This window comes from Anoplopoma fimbria, chromosome 7 (assembly GCF_027596085.1).
Source record: "Anoplopoma fimbria isolate UVic2021 breed Golden Eagle Sablefish chromosome 7, Afim_UVic_2022, whole genome shotgun sequence".
Taxonomy (NCBI): Eukaryota; Metazoa; Chordata; class Actinopteri; order Perciformes; family Anoplopomatidae; genus Anoplopoma; species Anoplopoma fimbria.
Window position 1 is genome coordinate 3,477,850 of NC_072455.1, and position 19,959 is coordinate 3,497,808.

General features: G+C 40.8%; 1 protein-coding gene across 1 annotated transcript in view; it reads left to right on the plus strand.

Moving 5' to 3' along the window:
• The window catches only part of zgc:109889 (uncharacterized protein LOC553542 homolog), a 12,990-nt gene extending 6,917 nt beyond the window's left edge, over positions 1-6,073 (plus strand). The window contains 10 exon segments of the mRNA XM_054601964.1: positions 428-581; positions 1,351-1,472; positions 1,717-1,750; positions 2,669-2,714; positions 3,195-3,239; positions 3,676-3,809; positions 4,373-4,633; positions 4,764-4,896; positions 4,899-5,154; positions 5,916-6,073. Of these exon segments, the coding sequence (XP_054457939.1) occupies positions 428-581; positions 1,351-1,472; positions 1,717-1,750; positions 2,669-2,714; positions 3,195-3,239; positions 3,676-3,809; positions 4,373-4,633; positions 4,764-4,896; positions 4,899-5,154; positions 5,916-6,073 (1,343 nt within the window).
• Positions 6,074-19,959: the final 13,886 nt, after the last annotated feature.

Below are 19,959 nucleotides of genomic sequence, written 5' to 3' on the forward strand. Positions count from 1 at the left end.
GGAGAACTTTCTGTATTTTTGCTCTGAAAAAATCAAATAACATTTTCCTTTTAAATCCTGATTGTGCTGAATATTATTATAGAAATATCAAATTAGAGTCAAGGAATCTGCAAAAAATCATTCTTACATTAAAGCTACTAAATATTGCACAGAAATTATTTTAACTTTAATGATTTCTTTAAGACTGAAGCTGATTTTGTGGTTAAGTAGTCAAAAGAGATCATGTTCATTGCAACAGAACCTGACTTCATTTATAAGTATAAACTTTGCAGACTAGAGATCAGAGGACAGTGCTGTTAGAGTTAAAACAGCAGTTTTGATGGATTAAGTCATCAAATACTATAAATGATACACAACTGTTAAATACTGTCAATTACTCTCCTGTTTACTGAATATTTCTACGTCCTCCATGTTTTTTTCTTTCCAGTCTCCCTGCAGGATATCAACATGAGGAAGGCCTTCAAGAGCAGCACCATCCAGGACCAGCAGGTGGTGTCGAGGACCTCAGTCCCCAACCCCGTGGTGGAGATGTACCACCGCGGTGACAAACCTCCTCCGCTCAACATCCTCAGCCCCTACAGGTCAGTAGTTTATTAAAGTAATAGTTTAAGAGTGAGAGGTTTTCTTAAGGGAATCTGGCAGCTGCAGATCTTAACAACACAAGGTGTTTCTACTCATGAAAACACTACTGCGTTTATCCACAATGGCCGCCAAAATCAGCACAAGATGAAAGTTCCTTGCAGTAAAGACCTGGTGCTTAAGTTTACTACCAGGTGACTTTTGTCCTCAAATCTGATAGACTTCTTTATGGCACAAAACAGAAAGAGAATGCTTTTCTTTCATAGAACACAGACCTAAAGCTTCAAAGAGGAAAAAGAAACATCAGTTTGGTGTCCAATTTCAACTTCAAACTGTTTGCATTGTTATAGGAGGATACTCATCGTTGTTGTTTTTTTTTGTTAAATTTGTGAGTTGATCCAATTTTACTTCCATTTTTGCAGCCATTTATTAACATGCTTCAGCTTTTACGGAAGAACCAAAGAAGGAAACACTGAGTTCTAGATGCTAGCAGAGTTCAGCTATCTATTGCTTTCACTTCATTTTCGGTGCTTTCTCATGTCGCTGCATGCTCTTGTCTTTTACATATTATCATTTTCTAAATCACTCTCAGTTTTGAGGTTTCACCATAGTCTCTGTAGGATTTAAAATAGTGTCATTTTTTGTTTTGACTCTGGTGTTTGGGTCTATTAGCTTTTGTTTTCTTGCGTCTTCTCCTTAAACTCTCACACATTCTGCTCCGTTTTCTTTCAATCTTTCACCCAACAATATTCTTCATTCCTCCTTTTGAAGGGACGACAAGAAGGACGCACTGAAGTTCTACACCGACCCCTCGTACTTCTTCAACCTGTGGAAGGAGAAGATGCTGCAGGCCACCGAGGACAAACGCAAGGAGAAGCGACGGCAGAAGGTATGTTTGTGTGTGTGTGTGTGTGTGTGTGCGTTTGTATGTTTGTGTGTCATTGTACATATGCCATTGGCTGGGCACCAGTAATTGTGAGTGTGACAGAACAGTAAAGGAAATTCATCTTGTGCTTTAATCTGTCTTTTTATCTGCCTATTTGTGCCTTTTTTATGCTGTTATTTATTTTAATGCATTTCTATCTGACCGTAGTCACCATTGACGTTTTGCTTTGTTGTCATTGGTTATTGATACAGCAGCAGGTGGGCAGGCTCATTATACAGAGACTAATAAATGACGCCATAGTCACATATTTGTGCAAAGATGTAGCTGTTATATTCATTTGAACATGTCACAGTAGGAAAAAGCTTAAAGTTTCTTGACAAATATTTTTGAAAACTTTTATCTGAACTGCAGACACACACAAAGTAGAGGAGAGGCTGTAAGTAGAGGTTGTAAATATGTAAATAGATCAATGTATTTTAAACATTTAAAAAATGTTGTATATATCGATGCCAGTGTCCAATTTTTGTAAAACATTTTATCTAAGAAATTGCTTTTTTTACTTCTTTTTATGATTTATAGCATTGTCCCTGTGTTAAACTGCACAAAGGACATGTTTGAGTTCTCTCTACTTCTAGAAATGGTTGTTCTGTTTCCATAAAGGTGCACGACTTTTACATTACAGCGAAAAAACGAGTCCACAGAGAGAAAAATGTGAGACGAGCAAAAAAAACTGCTTTATGTTCCGAGGGTTAAGACTTACTTAAAGGCAAACACAGAAACAATTAAAGCAATAACAATAAGAAAAACCAAATAACCGTAAATATCTCCCTGGTATTCCCCTTTCCATTCACCATAAAATAGCAAGCCTTCTCTCAGCTGCTGCTGTATGTGTGTTCTGCACCATGTCAATATTTCTGTTAAACTGAACGCTGCTCACATTCTTTCTGTTCCTTCCCTTCAACCTGGAGACAAACCCCTGTAGACGCATCGTAGTTGACGGGTTTGAATACGAGGGGAGGCTGCAGGAGGATTTATCATCTGTCGTTCCTCCTCCTCCTTCCTCTTTCTATAATGTATCTTTAGAGTCACATGACACACACCCCACCCCTCCTCCTCCTCCTCCTCTTCCTCCTCTGCTCAGTCTAACGCACCAGCTTGTCTCTCTCCCATGTTTCCATAGGGCTGTCCAGCTCACCCTGACAGGCCCCACTCCAGACAGGCCCCACCCAGGAGCCCCCTGTCCATCTCTGTAAGACAACCTAGACCCCTAACCTGCCCTCTCCTGCTCCTCCCCCCCCCAAACACACCCACCTCACCCCTCCACAACCCACTCACCCACATCACACACACATTACAAGACACACAGAAACACACATTTGTATTAAAAGACACCCACACACACACACACACACACACACACACACACACACACACACACCTTCCCCTATGTTTGTGTGTCCGTGTGTTGCGTTAGCTTGCCACCTCACCGTCTCTCTTTAACCCTCTGTGATTGGTTCCTGTCTTGTGTAATAATCCGTTTTTGGCTCTGTTGTCCATCGTCTGCTAATGTGTGTGTGTGTGTGTGATGAGTAGACTAGTGTGTGTTTGTGTTTACCCCCGTGGTGATGGAGCTGGTGACGGGGTCCTGTTCTCTTCCTCTGCCCCTCCAAAGAATCAATAATCAAAGACTAACTTTCTATCCATCTGTCCGCCTCCGTCTCTCTTGTAGGAGCAGCAGAAGCAGGTTGAGGACCCGGGCAGAGAGGTGAAGAAGGTCAGTGAGGATTTATACACACATGTGTCATTATATTTTGTTTTTATTTTATTTCAACACCACTTGTAGACTTCCTTCTGAAGCTAGCATGACATTAGCAAAGCATTAAGGACCGCAAATTAGCAGGAAATTATCGCAATGTGCTATTTTGCGTTGCTGAGCAACAGCGACCTGTCTTGACAGTATTGAGAACACTTAATCACCACAAAACTTTCTAAAATAAAAGTATATTAAATCTATTTGGGAAAGTAAAGACACCTTTAAGTACAGATAAGCACTGTCCTTAATTAGGTTTTATAGTGGTACAGCTGTGCTAATTCGTCAGACCACAGTGAGTGAATGTTAAGAGATATAGAAGCATGATTTGTAGATATTTCTTTTATTTCTGCTGTGAAAAAGTATTCACAGTTTCTACTGGTTTTTTTTACCTCTGAAGGTGCGTAAGGCTCGTAATCGCCGTCAGGAGTGGAACGTCCTGGCCTACGACAAAGAGTTCAGACCAGACGCCAGGCTCACGCCGTCACCTTACCACGGCATGTCCTCAGAAGGATCACTGTCCCCTGATAGCAGGTAAACAAACACGCACACACACATTAGACAGGTTAGGTGCCAAAATTACAAATAGTATCAGTAAAGTAAAGGTAGTATATAAAGTGCAGGGATTGTTACATAACAACTCAAAGTCTCACATTTTTAAGCACAGACCTGTAATATATTCAAGCAGCACCAACCTACCTGCTGTATTGTTTAAAGCTCTATGCTGCCCTCTTCTGGTGAAGGTAAGTAACAGCACATGAAGTTATATTTCATTACAGTTTCATGTCACGAACTGTCAAACTTTGAGGGGGAATTGGATCACTGCAGGAAAAGGGAAAAATTGAAAAAGGAAACCAGTTATGGATAAGTGATATTGTTTTCCTTACCCTTTGGTGGTATATCAGATTGTATTCATGTGTTATTTGGATGCAACCGACTTTTAAAGGAGGTCGTCAATTTAAAAAAGAATAAATTAAGAATGTATCAAAACCGTGAAATGCATAAAGAAGAAAATGTACAGGCTGTAATTTAAAAAGTATTCAAAGTGAGAGACTTGTTTCATTCGACTGCCTGCCCGCTCACGTTTCCTCCAACAGGTCAATGGCGTCCGACTCTTACCCCGCCAGCCCCAACCACCCCTCCACCCAGGCCCCCAGCGCCATCCACCCGGCCGACCACCTCAGCGCCGCGGCCCAGACCCAGTCACTGGATCGGGTCCTCAGGCCGCCCAACCAGCCCCGGGAGCCGGAGTGCCGGCGCCGGCTGGGCGACACGCAGCCTCCTTGGGCCGGACCCCATCGGGACAGGCGGCCCAGGCTGGCGGAGATCCGACGGTTAACGGGCCGAGGCAGCAGTCGGTGAAGGAATACCGGGCCGGCCACGGGTAGGTTTTATTGAATTTTAACGTGAATCCCGTTATCTGATGGTGTTTATTTTCTACTATTGAATAAACTTTATTAGTCATACACACTTTTTTCTCCCCTCCAGCGTCCAGCCCTCCACCATCCCAGAGTACTACATCCCCCCCGCCCCTCCCCCTCCTCCCCCGACCATCCCCTCGGCGCAGACCGCCTTCGACTCCACCAACGCCCCGCCCTCCGCCTCCGCCGTCCCCCCACCTCCTCCACCCTCTCCCGTCCCTACTCCCCCTCCCCTCCTCCTCCCCCGGCCAACTACGTGCCCTCCCCCGCCCACCCTCCGTCGGGCGTGCCCCCTGCCGCCCCTCCCCCGCCACCTCCAGGAGCACCCACGGGATACCACGCTCACGCGTCACCGACGCACGGCGTGGACGCAGCGCCCTCCGCCAGGAAGTCCAACATGCTGGGGATGATCCCGATGAGCGACGCTCGCTCCGACCTGCTGGCAGCCATACGTAGAGGTAAGTGTAAAAGATTACGTTTATATTTAATACTATTTGTATTAAATACTTAGTTTATAATTCATTTGAACTACAAAACAATTTAATACCAATTTAATAATCATTTTGAAGTAGAAAAAAATGTAATACTTATTTTTTAAATGATTTTGTACGAGTAAACAAATATATATATATAACCTGCCTGCTGCTATTACTCGTATATATTTTACTAATAGTAGGATAATGGAATTAAGTTTTTAAATATTATACAATACCACATCAAACTATTTCAAACTGAGATAATGTACAGCTGCATATATTAACTATAAATATACATTCTTATTATGATAAAGGTTTCTATTCAGTGATGAACTTGAGTCTCCTCAAACTCTTTCACACCTTAAACACCCAAAGTTTGGGGATTTGTGATTTTTTTTGTTACTTTCTTAAGGTGTGTGTACTTTCCCCTTCCTTAAATCAAATGAATACAGTAATAAAATATTTAATGAAATATGAGCATAAGTAACCAATTTGCTCTTGTAAGGCTTTCTTCAAAATGAAACACCTGCACAAAAGCTGCAAGAGAAACAACGGTTATTATATTTAATGATGTTGTTTTGTATAGTTGGTATCCATGGTGATTAATCGGTCACATGACGGTTCATCCGCCCGTTATTGAGCTTTTACCCCCGGAACTTCCACTCACGCCCCCATGCTCACTCCCGTCCTCCATCACTCCCTCCCCCCCTACTCCATCCTCCCTCCATCCCTCCCCTCTCCAGGCATCCAGCTGAGGAAGGTGCAGGAGCAGAGGGAGCAGGAGGCGAAGCGGGAGCCCGTGGGCAACGACGTGGCCACCATCCTGTCTCGCCGCATCGCCGTGGAGTACAGCGAGTCCGACGACGACTCCGAGCTCGACGAGAACGAGTGGTCCGACTAAGCGTTTAGTCCGAAGAGTGAGACGGGGTGGTAGTGTTTGAGGGGGGGTGAAAACATGGAGACGCTGAGCTGGAAATGAAGGGTGTTAATTAATCTTCATCATTAACAACTTCACAGAAATAATAACCGGTAGAGTTCGATCATTCATACATTCACTCAGCATCTCTGAACACCGAGCACTTCAACAGCAACAGGTTGGCAGTTTCATCCTCCTCGGTTGCCCCTGACGACGCATGTTCTTGAACTGAACCCCTTGAGGTTTGTGTGTCTAACCACCCCAGGGTGCACGGAGCTATAAACACACTCACACTTCAGCCCCCGCCCGCTCGCTTCTAACCACTAACACTGAGCTGTGAAAAACAAACCTCTCTCTCTCTCTTCATATTTGCTAATTATTAGCAATATTACAGTTGGAGAGCCTGTAATGACTGTAGTCAGGTGGAGCCCCCAGTGAGTACGGGGGGGGTAATGTGTTTACAAGGCACATGGTATAGCACAAGAACAACTAATTATTCTACAATCTTAATTTATCTGCCAAATGTTTGAGAAAGAATTTATGAAAAGCAAGTCAGGAAAGAAAATAGAGGATGACTCCGCCTCGCCGGGCCGTGCCTGTTTACGAAACATGTGCACCTCTACTGAAAGAGACTACGCTGTCGTTTTGAGAGTTTGGTCACCGTGGAAACCAACGTGAGACGATAGAACCGGATGATCAAAATCATCTCTGTGTTATGAACTCAGGCTGTTGTGCAAGCTATCAGTTGAATGTAGCTTAGCATAATTCCCTAGCATTATTACATTGTCCTGCAGGACATCGTTAAACTTTCTTTTTGAATTTATTTTCATATTTACAGACTTATTAATTAAATTAACTAGTCTATTTCACCCTTTTTTTTTATTGCATTTTGGCACCATATTTAACATTAAAAGTAAAAAAAAAAATCCCATTGTGAATTTATTTTCATGGTGAAATAGAGGTTAATTTAAGGAAAAATCATAAATTTGTACATGTTTAGCTAAACAAACCTTAAGCTGCACAAGAAAAAACATTGACAATTTGTGTGTAATTGTTGTCTCTTGGTAGTTTAATAAAAAACCTATAAATCAATTAGGGTAAAGAAAATTTCCAATCTAGAATGTTGGTTAGTGGTGCAATGAGTCTTTAATGTCTTCTTATTAGCATTTATTTCTTAATTTAATTATTTGTTTTAAGAGTTATTCTCATTGAAATCCAAATGTCTATATCATGAGAGACCTGCACAAGAAAATGTATAATAATATGCATTCAAAATACTTGAGAATAATATTTTAAACCCTTTAAAGATACGAGAGATTTAATATAAGAGCTTGACCTGACGTTTATAATAACTGAACAAGCAGCAGATGAAATTATCCTTAGAGATTAGATGGCCAAACTCCCAGAAAGTCAGTGCAGTCCTTGAACTCATCATTGTGACAAGCAGTATTGTGAAATAGATTAAACTGTGATGAAAGACGCCACCCGCCCACGTTTACGCTGGTTTGGGAAAACAAGCGCCTCTAGCTTTGTTGAATCATCATTCAGCCTCAATATCTCATTAAATAAATCCGCAATTTTTTTTTTCTTTTATTCTTTATTATTTTTGCTCTTTTTGTAGTCGTTCATAACATTTCAGCCCGTGACTGTGTGCTGTGGTATTGCTCTTTTTAAATAAACGCTTCCACTCTTAAAACACACAGCCTCACTCTCAAAAGCTTGTCATTCTAACCCGGGGTCAAAGGTCACGTCTGCTCCTTCATGCGACCCTGGACCAGCACTGCTGTCCGTTGGGAGGCTTTGTGAACGCAGCCCGCCCCGGACTATAAATACATAAGTGTAAGAGACTTGCAACAGTAATCTACAGTATATTATTATATCTCTTTTCAGTATAGGTTTGGCTAATCCTCGGTATGAGCTGATTGGACTGTAGTTGTTTTTATAACGTGTTTTTTCTTTTTAAAAAATGTGCTGCGGTGAGTTGTTCACTTTGGTTTTATTTTTTAGGGGTTTTCTACTCAAAGCCAGGATCGAGGTACCAGATAAACCAGTTTAACTCAGAGAAGCCAGTTAAAGGATAATTTGAAGTTTTATTTGTTTTTATCGTCTCAATATCCCATAAAAAAAACAGGATTCAAACAGCATTCAATGCTGAATTTGGAGATTTTTGAAGGTCTTTGTTGACTTGAATTGAAATAATTTATTTTCTTTCTTTATTTTATTTTGCACCTGTTCTTAATCAAATCTCGAGCCAAAGCACCGTCTAAATATCCCATAAAAAAACAGGATTCAAACAGCATTTAATGCTAGTTTTATCATCTCTTAATTCTAAATGTATATAAAAGTATAAATTATTGAAGATCCTTGTTGACCAGAATTGCGTTGCTCGGTAACAGCTTGGTTCCGTGTTTACTTCCTGTCAGCTGATGTTGCTCACATGCACTGCAACAGGAAATAAACTCTGAAACATTTGGAGTGTTTACAATCAGTGCCACAGCTTGGCAGTAAAGCATTCTGGGAAGTGTAGTGATATTCACCAATACTGAGTATTTATCCGTATATTAATCATATACGGACTCGAGAATTTAAGCTCCTTTTTGAAGATGATCTGTGCACTTAAAATGAATATCAGCACTTAATAAAATCAGCATTCTGACGACATTTGAATATGTAGTTACATCCTGCTTTACATAAAATGCAGGCAAGGAAATGCTGTTGAAACAGGTTTAATGTGACCATGATGTCTGTGAAAGCATCGAATTTTCCAACCAAGTTTGGCCCATTTTTAACTTTTGACCTTCAAATAACCAAAACCATGTTTACTATCACTTACCCAATCAGAGAGCAGGCTTCTACCGTATCTGTGTATGATGGTGAAAATGAAGAATTTGAAAGAGTTATGGCTCAAAAGTAGTTATTTTTGTTTTTGTATATAAATACCACAAGATAGTTGAGGAAACGGCTCGCTCTGTTGAAGAACACACATTTACAACTGGAAAAAAGACTGGATGATGGAAAAATGGTTGTATTCTTTGATTGTTTAGTAAAACTTTATTTATGAAGCAAAAAAGCACAAGTAGACATGTAGTCAGCATTTTTGGATCCAAGCACTTAATCGTCTCTGGACGTCCTAGAATAAAAGATGCGACTATAAAACCCTCTAAAACTGTCAAGATTTCCAATCATTCTCAAAGACCAAATCTGGGCGGCACAAAAAGCCGGATCTTCAAATCGACCTTGTGTAACTTTGGCTACTGGCTTGTGAGAAAACTTCATTATGTGTTTGAAAAATGTGAGAAATGAATCATGTTGTATAGACTTTTGGCGAGGCAGTCTGTGAAGTAAAAATACATTTTGGGGTAATATAACATAGACAATGGAACAAAATAAAGCTGTGTATTGCACACTAAAACCAACTGTAAGCAAGTATGCATGTAACTATAGACAATAAATGGTGAACAAAATTGTTATACTGTCTTTTTTTTTTTAACACCTACATTTAAATAAATTACATTTTTGAAGTTGATATTCGCAAACCAGAAAATCATCATTTCCTTTTCTCACTGAAATTGTATTTACAAAGTTGTACATATTTGTGATTGCTTCATTTGAGTTGATATAATGTGATCCTGTACTTCATATTTATCTGTATTTTAAAATATATCGTATTTGACGTCATCCCCAAAAACTTTATGAGCTCATCTGCTTGTATTATTGTACAATTTCAAGAAATTTCACTGGAGTCTGGTGCAGAACTTTTATTCCTCTGATTTGTAGTTTAAATAATAATAAGACGCTTCTTGCCCATAGAATTACATTATTTGAACTGATGCCAAGAGAAAATGCATGTTTCTTTTGCTTTTTGGTTTTAAAAAATATTTGTTACAATATTTTCTTTTATTTATTGACACAATTTAAATCTGTTAAACATAAACATATTGTATCAATCGGCTCCTTTCTTTGCCCAACTGGGTTTATTTTCTGTCAAATTTGGAGCTGTTGTGGTTATTCAATATATTCATGTTGAGATATCTATATTTGTTGTTTTTTTCTATATGCTCTTTGCACTGGTAGGAAGCAGGCATGTTCATTTGAGGTCTCCCATTGCTTTGAACCAGTCAGAATTTAGCAAAACAATATGTGAATGAAAAGCTGATGAAATGTTTTGGTTGCACGAAGTTCAGAGAGAAAAAAAGAATATGTTTTAGTTGCAACTAATATCAAGTTGCCACAAACTTGCTACTTCCAGTAACACGCAGTATGTGATCATTTCCTATAAAAGGCCTCACTTCTCTTCAACAACGTCACAACTTAATCCTATTAGATGACGCATGTCTGTTGGTTTTCTTGGAAAATAAAATGACTAACATTTATTTTTCAGTCCTCTCACAACGTTGACGTAAATCCAGCAATCATCACTCACATTTTTTCCCGGCGTAGCGGAACGAACAGCACGCGGTTCGTTCCAGCTCCGTGCTGTTCTGGGCCTTGGCAGGCCGGAGGAGGAACCGATGGATGCTGTTTTGGGAGTGAGGAGTCATTTTGGATCACAGATGGTTGCACAGCAGAGAGAAAGAGAGAGGTCAGTGGAAAATATTTTTAAAAAAGCAACACAGACAAACACATTATGGAGAAAATATCTTTTGTCCAAAGTGTATTAGTCAGAAAAATGCACTCACAAATTTGTTTTTCTGGTGATCTTTCTTTCATCCTTCTCTTCCAGTGTCTAATTTTAGTCTGGATCTAATTTTGGAATAAAAAGACGTGATTGATCTGACGTTTGTAAGAGACCCAACCAATTTCCCAAAGATGACTCACGCATATTTTGAGTCCAGATGCTTGGTTTTATTTATGTTTCCTGTGCAGAAATGAATAGTGGCACAAACATAAAGAGAGCTAATTGCAGTAGCAGTGACATGAGTCACTGTTTTTGCAAAAATAATTGCAATCTTACAGACTGGTTACGGTGTTGGAGAGGCAGTGAATAAATCACAAGATCATATCAGTGGTTTGACATTTTTTAGCTCATTAAATTACACTAAATTACTGCAGACCTTTGAGCAAAGTACACAAGTTATTTAATTAATTTCCTACTTGACAGTTAATAAAAACATAAAAATGGACTTGTTGAGACCTGTAATCTATCACAATGAACATTTATTTACCTTTTTTTTGTCAAATCATCAGCACAGTCCCACAATGTTATTTCCCCTTTAAGAGATATTCAAATAAAAAAAGTCCACCTTTGAACTCTCTAACAGTTCTTTTTTAGCAGAGTTTGAAATAGATACTTACCTTTTGTTGCAGTGAATCCTTCAGATGCAAGAGGCCATGACCTGTCGAATATGCTGTTTTGAGGATAATTAAGTTTAAAAGAGACATGCATGCAATCAGTGGATACAGTATTATGACAAACCTGCTGAAGTGACCCCCAAAAGACCTGTATACCTACCTCAAGCTTGACCCAGAGACTGCTGCAGAAGGGACACTGATTGGTTGACATTTGCTGTATGTGACCACACTCAAAGAACCAGGATCCTTCCTTTATGCAGGGTAAGTCGTAAAGGCTCAATCGATTTAGATCTGAGGCCACGATCGCTCCAAGATATCTGACTTGATGTTTTTTAAAAGACGAGTTACTCTTAAAGACAGAGCAACGTGTCATCTGCATAAGGATGATTGTAGAACTCATTATTCATTCGTAATTCGGCTTAATAGAAGTGAAGCACGTTAAAGTTAAATAAAAGAGGCCCAAACATTGAGCCATGGGGAACTCCTTGTCATGTTTCTTAACTTGGATAGGTTTATTTGCTGCCATACTATGCAGCCCCACTTTTTTTTCAGCAAATATCCTTGAAACAATGATATTGTTTCTTATAACTGTTGCTTTTTCGCAAAACACGACTTTAATCCAGGAGACTGCTGTTTGTGTCCCGCGCGTGACTAAAAGTAAACATTGATATTTTGTCATGTGTCACCAGTCATGTGACTCGTTTGTCAGGTCAACTTTAACCAGGCTCTTTTTCTAAACTTTAAACCAAGTGATTTTGTTTCCTAAACCCTGAACTTTCTATAAAGGTGGAAGTTTATTTTGTAAAGGCACTAATCAACACAAGTTTATTAGAATTTGTTGCGTTCAGCGGCACTGCCCCTTCACAGAATTGAAAGTTACCACAACCTTTCTCCCATAATTGAAAGCGCTCTCTTTTCAAAGTAACCATGTGAGCTATTTACATCACAAAGAGAGGCCTCAGTTCAGGTCTGTAGCTGCTTATCACAGATGTTCGCCGAGGCTTGATGGCTGCGCTCCTCTAAACATGAGGTAAACTGCGTTAGGAGACATGGTAGACTAATTGGAAAAGGCTCGATGCCAAACTGCCAAATAAAGCTTTTAAAGAAGCTTGTTGGCAGAGCGTCAAGGCAGCAGGTGGATGGATAAAGATGCTGCTCAGTTTCTCTGTAGTATGTAGTGTAGTAATAATGACCATGTGAATGAAATCCCTTCTATGTGACTTATTTTTCTTGTCCTGCAAAGTAGTCTTAATAGATAAGAATACATTTCGGCCATTCTTTTGATTTCTTTCACAAAATAAAGGTTGTATTTTCAATGAAATGAAACTTAACTACCGTCTCTCTCCACCTTTACATAAAACTCAAAAGCTGGAAGTTTCTCAATGTTTCGCTATAAGGCATTCTGGGAAATGTAGGTCCCGGGACAACACTTAAAATCGTAAAGATCAAAGATGTTTTGTTAATGTCTTTTTGCACTCGAGGAACATTTCCTGCCCCACACGGATGAAATAATCTTCACAGGTTTTAAATCAAATGTTCATTCAATTTTAGATGAGGGTGAGGAGGACACAACAGATGCAGAATATCAGCACCTTCTGTGCAAGTATTTATTTATACATTTTTGCACATGCACGCACACGGAGGTGATTTGCAGCATCCTTGCAGCAGATGGTGGAGAGAGCCTTTCTGACTCACAGAGAGGGAGACGGACAGGTGGAGGAGGGCGGGGAGGGAGAGAGAGAGAGAGAGAGAGAGAGGTAGAGATCGAGTGAGTGCACACGGGTGAGGTAGAGGAAGATGGAGAGAATAGGGTTTTTGGGGGAGAGTGCTTGTTTTTGACACAGAAGCTGCTGTGATGACGTAAAAGAGCGTGGGCGGGTGATGCGTCTCCCCCCTTCCTCCCCATCCTCCCCCCCACTATTTGCGGTACACACCTCTGGCCACAGGGTGGAGCTCCTCCCCCTCTGTGTGGACATCCCAACACACACACACACACACACACACACACACACACTCTCGCAGTCTGGCGCTCACACTTTCACTGACACACAAGCAGGTGTGATCGATTAAAGGTTGAATTCTCACACACACACACACACACACACACACACACACACACACACACACACACACACACACACACACCTTCGTCACAGATTTGGAGGAGTGCAAAAATCTCCTGCTGCATTGATGATTATTTATTAAGAAGCTTTGGTGTCAAGTGTGTGCCCCACCCTCACACACACACACACACACACACACACACACACACACACACACACACACGCACACAAATACCTGCACACATAGACATATATATTTACACACTATCCATCCTCCCTCAGCCATTTTTTTCCCCCTCCTTTCCTTTCCTTTCCTTCTCTCCCTCTTTTCTCCTTGACGTGAATGTCATACAGATGTGTCTCCCTTCTTCTTCTTCTTCTTCTTGTTCTTCTTCATCTTCTTCACCGTCATCTCTCTCTCCATTTTCTGCCGTTATGCAAGCAGAGGAGCGGTTTAATAATTCAGCGGCGTCTTTTTATACTCGCAGGCTTTCCTTAACACTTCAGCGACCTGCGATATTGACTCATAAACACACTTCAAATCCCCCGCACGCACTCGTTATAACACCCACACGCAGGCAATGTCACGCAAACCCTCCCACACACACACACACACACACACACACACACACACACACATGCTGACGTCACTCGTTTGACTCCATCCCGGAAAAAAACCAACACACTTTGTTCTTTTTTGTTGTTCTCAGTTTATTTGGCAAATTTTTGCAGTCTTTTTTTTTTTTTTTTTTTTAATCTTTCTTTCTCTGCTCATTTATGTACAATAGTAAAAATAAATCTTTCTCTTCAAGGTTTTACATTCGACATTTTTACAAGTGCAATGTGTAACATGTCCATCTTATAAAGTGCATTTTGTACTTTTTATCGTAACCGACTGTTTCACGACACGAACTCAAGAAGGAGAAATGAAAGAAAATACATTAGAATTAAAAAAATAAAAATAAAAAACATGATTCAAGGACACCGTATCAGGTCTGTGACATCACAGTATCACCCTCACCTTGAGGACCGGTGATGCTCGTGCACATGTGCTGCTTCCCCTCCTCATCACCAACTATATCAATGCATAAAACAATGTTTGTTTGTTTTTTTCTATGAAGGCCATAATCGGTCCGATAGAAAATTAGCTCTATAATGGTTTTTTTATTTTCTGATTGACAATCTCTGCTCGCCTGAAATGTTGCCAGGTTGTAGGTCACAGAGGGGGAAAACGCTAGCCTGGCCTAGCCTGACAGTCGAGTGTGGGAGGAGGAGGGGGGGGGGAGCTTGTGCTCAGGAGAAACACAAAAAAAGAGAGAGACTGAGAGGCGTAAAAATAGAAGATGGACGTGTGTTTGTGCTAAAAGATGAGACAGGAGGGGAAGGAACCTGACGGGGGAAGAGAAAAAAGGATGAAGCGAAGTGAAGGGAGGGTCGAACTTCTACTTTCCTTACTACCTCCCTCCTGTCCTCCTCCTCTCTTTTTTTCTGCTGTTCTTTCTCTTCGCTCTTTTTATTTGCTTTCAGGGTAACTATTTTTAGACAGAGCCCGACCGACTCGCTTCCTGCAGGCCAAGGATAGCAGAATGTTAGACAAGAAAAAGGGAGAGGCAGGAGTGGAAGGAGGGAGGGGAGGAGAGGTAGAGGTACAAAAAAAAAGATGGACGGAGGGAGGGAATAAAGGAGGAAAAAGCTTGAGAAAAAGCGATTTTTGAAAGAGAGGGATGTGCTTGAAACGATAGTGGGGACATGCTTGAAAACAAGTCGGAGATGTCGGAGCGAATGCAGAGAAAAAAAGAAAGTTAGACGGAGGATGGGTGGGAGGTAGAGAGGGGAGGATGTCTTTGAAACGACCTGCTCTCTTAGACACGACTCAGACGAAGTGACATCACTAGAAACCTGAGTCCGTGACGTACAACGCTGCCACGCACCTTCTCTCTCTCTCTCTCTTTCTGACAGTCTCTCTGTCGTTTAGCTCGTGTTTTTCTTTCTGGAAAAAACTGTTCAGATTATTTCGATTTAAGTCAGAAACACTGATATCATGGTGCTGATGCTGCAGGTCTGATGTTACAGAAGAAAAGATTGTTTTCTCGGTATAGTAATCCATAATATCAAGGTCAAATACTTTTACATAACAACCCTTCTTTCATTCTTTACTCTGCTGCTTTTGACTGTGTTGAGCGTCTTTTTTTTTAGTTGTTGTTGTTTACAGATTTTACTAACTCCACATTGAGAATCACCCCTCTGATAAACGTGCATGTACACAAATACAAACAAATAAATAAGACACTAGATAGTCGAAAAATATGGCACTTTTTCAGCGTATCCGACACACAACTTCTTTTTTTTCAGCCCCCAAAAAAGAAACTTTTGACATTTGTTTATAGGAAGAACACAGAAGAAGAGGAAGAACACACATACACACACACATACACACATACGCACACACTCACAACAAACTCATGCTCACAGCAGCGACCATGACTTGTAACTCATGCCCTGATGAACATTACAAAAATATACATTTCTGTACAGCATTTGCATAATAAAAATAACACACACACACACACACTCACTTGTACAGTAATTTCTTTTTCATTTTTTTTCTCGTCTTTTAAATTGATTTATAGTCCTGTATAGCGGCTGACAAAACCATTCTGCGTGTGTTTACAGTGAGAGTTGGTTGAGTTATGGTTCATTACAATTGGCTATGATCCCGGGGGGACAACACACACACACACTTAAACACACACACACTCACGCACACACACACACACACACACACACACACACACACACACACACACACACACACAGTGAGTGGTCGCCCCACTCCTGCCCCAGGAATGGTTGACTGAGTGGTGGCATATTCACAGATGAGTTGTTATTAATTGTCTAAACCGTCCCTAGATGGACAGGCCAGATGGGACCATGTTTAAAATCACAGCTGTGCGAACGCTGACTTCAGATCAGCTGTTCAAATCACTCCAGTTCCAGCTGAGCGACGCAGGATTTAACACGTCAGTCAGAGCACTCGGGGGGGAAAAGGCTGATTTGTGGTTTTTTACTTTGAGGCAAGTGTTCCCCCTCCAGACTTGGATCAAATAGTTTGTTTTAACTCCGGAAAAAGTCCAGACAGTTGACATTTTTACTGGCAAAGGGCAAAAAATACCCTCAAAAAGTATTTATTTTCAAGTTTATCCTCGGCTGGTTTTCAAATGGAGACTAGAGGTCATAAATTGTTCTCAACCAACATGGGAATATAATAAGCAATTGATTGAAGTAAAAAGCAGAAACTGACTTCCAACAAATTACCTTCCCAACTTGTCCAATACCCGTCGACTGCTCAGTGGCCCGTACTCTTTAAACTATGGCGCTGTAGGTTTCCAGTTGTTGCATCCATCGTGTCTTTTCATAATAAACTTCCAACGTAGGTTTACTTATGCAACAAAAGTACCTGGTTAGTCTATAGGCTTCTATGGAAGTCACACAACAGAATGAAGGTAAAATAAGTCAACGTTAAGTTGGTTTTTACACGGGACACGAACAGCAACTAGCATGTTGCTAACACGCTAGTTAGCCGGCAACATGCTAGCGTTAGTCGCTAATAGGATGCAATACTTTTTTGTGCTTTCAACAGATTTATTTGGCCCCTTTAGTGAATCTACATCCATGGCTTTTTTTGAGTTTGTGTGACTGAGTTTTAACTGGAGCCAAAACAGTTTCAAACGTCGTAAAAAAAACACAATAATCTTTGAGATTTGTCCGTTTGATATGCAGTAAACCACAGCCATCTGTAGAAAAACAGAGTAAAACATTGAAATTCCTGTTTAATCCAAGTCTGGTTCATGATCCTGATTGCGTTCGATTCATTTTGAAGAGGGAGGTAAACGTGGGGATGTTAGCTTGTATGTTAGCATTAGCCAAGCTAGCGCAGGCTGTTTTAGAAACAGTGCCGGATGTGACACTACCCACACCTAAAACGTAATCTGGGTCCCATCTAGCATCTCCAAACACGGGTGACTAAGCAAGTCTCACACATCGTTGTGCGTACAGGGCAAAAAAACTGTGCGCCAACAGGATGTGCATCAGATTCACACGTGAAATTGACTTAATTATCTCTCCGTGATTCGTTTGGTGCACGAGAAGCACCGTAACTCCGTCCTTCTCGTGCTTCCTAGCTTCAGAGTAATTGAACGTATTTCACTTAATAATTGATGCAAGTGTTTTAACCGTGAGGCAGTTCCATCAATGCGGTGGTTGAGCAAAAAGAGAGATCGAGAGAGGGATGCGGTCGACTTGTTTAACAGCCTTGACCTTCACATAAACAGTTTTTTTTTGTGTTTTTTTTTTACCTCAACAGTATAAAACGAGACATCTAACACACAAAATAAAGCTTATTTTAGAGAGAAAACACCATCTATAAATGGAAACTTCATATTTCCTGCTGAAATGCATTTAGGAAAACCCCAGCCAGCCTGGCAATATTCATATCAAGTACACTACAATGTGCTGTTTGTTGCTTTGAAACAAATACTTTCGAGTTACGCTGCAAAACCCTTCAGAGTCCATCGCTTCCGTCTTTCTTTCTCTCTCTTTTTCTCCCATTGTGGCTTTTTTGTACACAGCAAAATACACATGGACATTATTGCGAAGGAGTGTTTTTTTTGTTCCAATAAGGCCAAACACATATAAATAAAAACAAAGAAGACACAAGAGATTCTGCCCTTTCCAAGCACAGAATCATTGACAGAGTAGTGTAGCCAAATAAACAACTGATTGTTCGCTGCTGCCGAGAAAAATACACCTCTACTCTTTTTGACTGACACTATAGAAAAAAAAGAATACCTGCGTCTCCTGAGCGCCATTTGTCAGAGTTCCTGTGTTCTTTGCTTGTCGACTATCGTTGTGGTTTATTTGGTAGAAAGCTTAAATTCGGAAGTGACTCCCTTGTTGCAGAAACGTGTGTTTTTATTGATATTTTCTGGTGAGTTTTATAGATTTGAATCGACCTTTGTATGATCTCTTCTCCCTAAAGCCAGCTCGCCTCCCACACACGTATATTAGCAGCATGCGATAGCTTAGTCATGGTACCAGGAGTGGAAACTATCTCCGTAGATCATTTAGATGCAGACGGAATGTCGGCAGTAAATCCCCCCTCACTACATCCCAGCGCCATTATTACCCAGATGTTATTAACATTAGCTGGATTTAACTTACACGATGGCCTTTTCACTGGGAAATGACTTCATCCTGATTGTGTGTGCGTGCGACGTTGGACGTGACCTGAGGTTCCGTTAGAAGCGTGTCTCGCCTGCCGTTTCTATTTCACGCCGCGTCACCTCGCTTCTCATTAACCCCCGCCGAGCCTTCAGAGGGGGGGCCCCGAGGCAGAGCAGTTCTGAGTGTATGTGTGTGTGTATGTGTGTGTGTGTGTGTGTGTGTGTGTGTGTGTGTGTGTGTGTGTGAAGCTTCTATATCCAGCTACTGCTGACAGGCTGCAAGCAGGGAAGTGAAAATGGAAGCTGGTTGAATTGAGACCTTCTGATGCTCATGTTTTACAGCATTATAATAGATTTTTTTGTGTGCGGTTGGCTCATATACAGGTTTTGGCCCCTGAATATATGATTTATTCCTGACCATGGGACTTGGTATAAGCATGGAAAATGTTTTCCATGCCATAGCAATTGAGATAAGATCGAATTAGGGCTGCCCCCTCTTAGTCGGTTAGTCGACTGATCTATAGTTTTGGTTTTGGTTCTTTAGTTGGGCTGTTCTCATTCAGCGTTCGTAGCTATACCTACAAAAATCAATGCGCTGTAGATATCCCATGTCATCAATTTGTACGTAATCCATGTAGCCATGAACTAGGAAGTGTAAAGATGGCAAAAAACCCAAAGGGCAGGTGGATGGGTCGAACAAAGAACGGTCTTTCACCCAGTAGACCGTTGTTTTATTCGTCACATAACTTCTTTTACGAAACCTAACTAAGACGTTTTGTAACCTAAATCTAACTAAATTGGTTTCCTGTGAAGATGGAAGTTTATTTTGAAAAGACTGCATGCATTTTTGTGGGTAAACGCCCAAAAAACGAGGAGTTAACTTTTTCGTAAGATAAGTTGTTTGAGTCGATAAGTCGTTGAATGACTTAATTCCAATAATTGCATGAGCACATATCTGTTTAACACAAGATTTAGTTATTCTTTTTGGATAAGCTCTGTTTTAAAGATCGATTAGTCGACTAAGACTGTCTTTGGTCGAGGGCAGCCCTAGATAGAATTCAGTTTTTTGCAGAACTATGGCAACATCCAAATACAACTTGTATAGACGGAAGCCAACCAAAGTCTAGAAGGAAAAATGACCTTTTCAGTTCGGCCTGTGCTCAGCTCTAGCTAATAGATAATCAATTGGGCAGTGGAGTAAGAATGCTGTCTCTACATTTAGATCCAACGATGCTTCATGCGGCTGCAGATAAACGCAGAGTTCCCCTTATCCTCTCGAAAAACATCAGCTGCT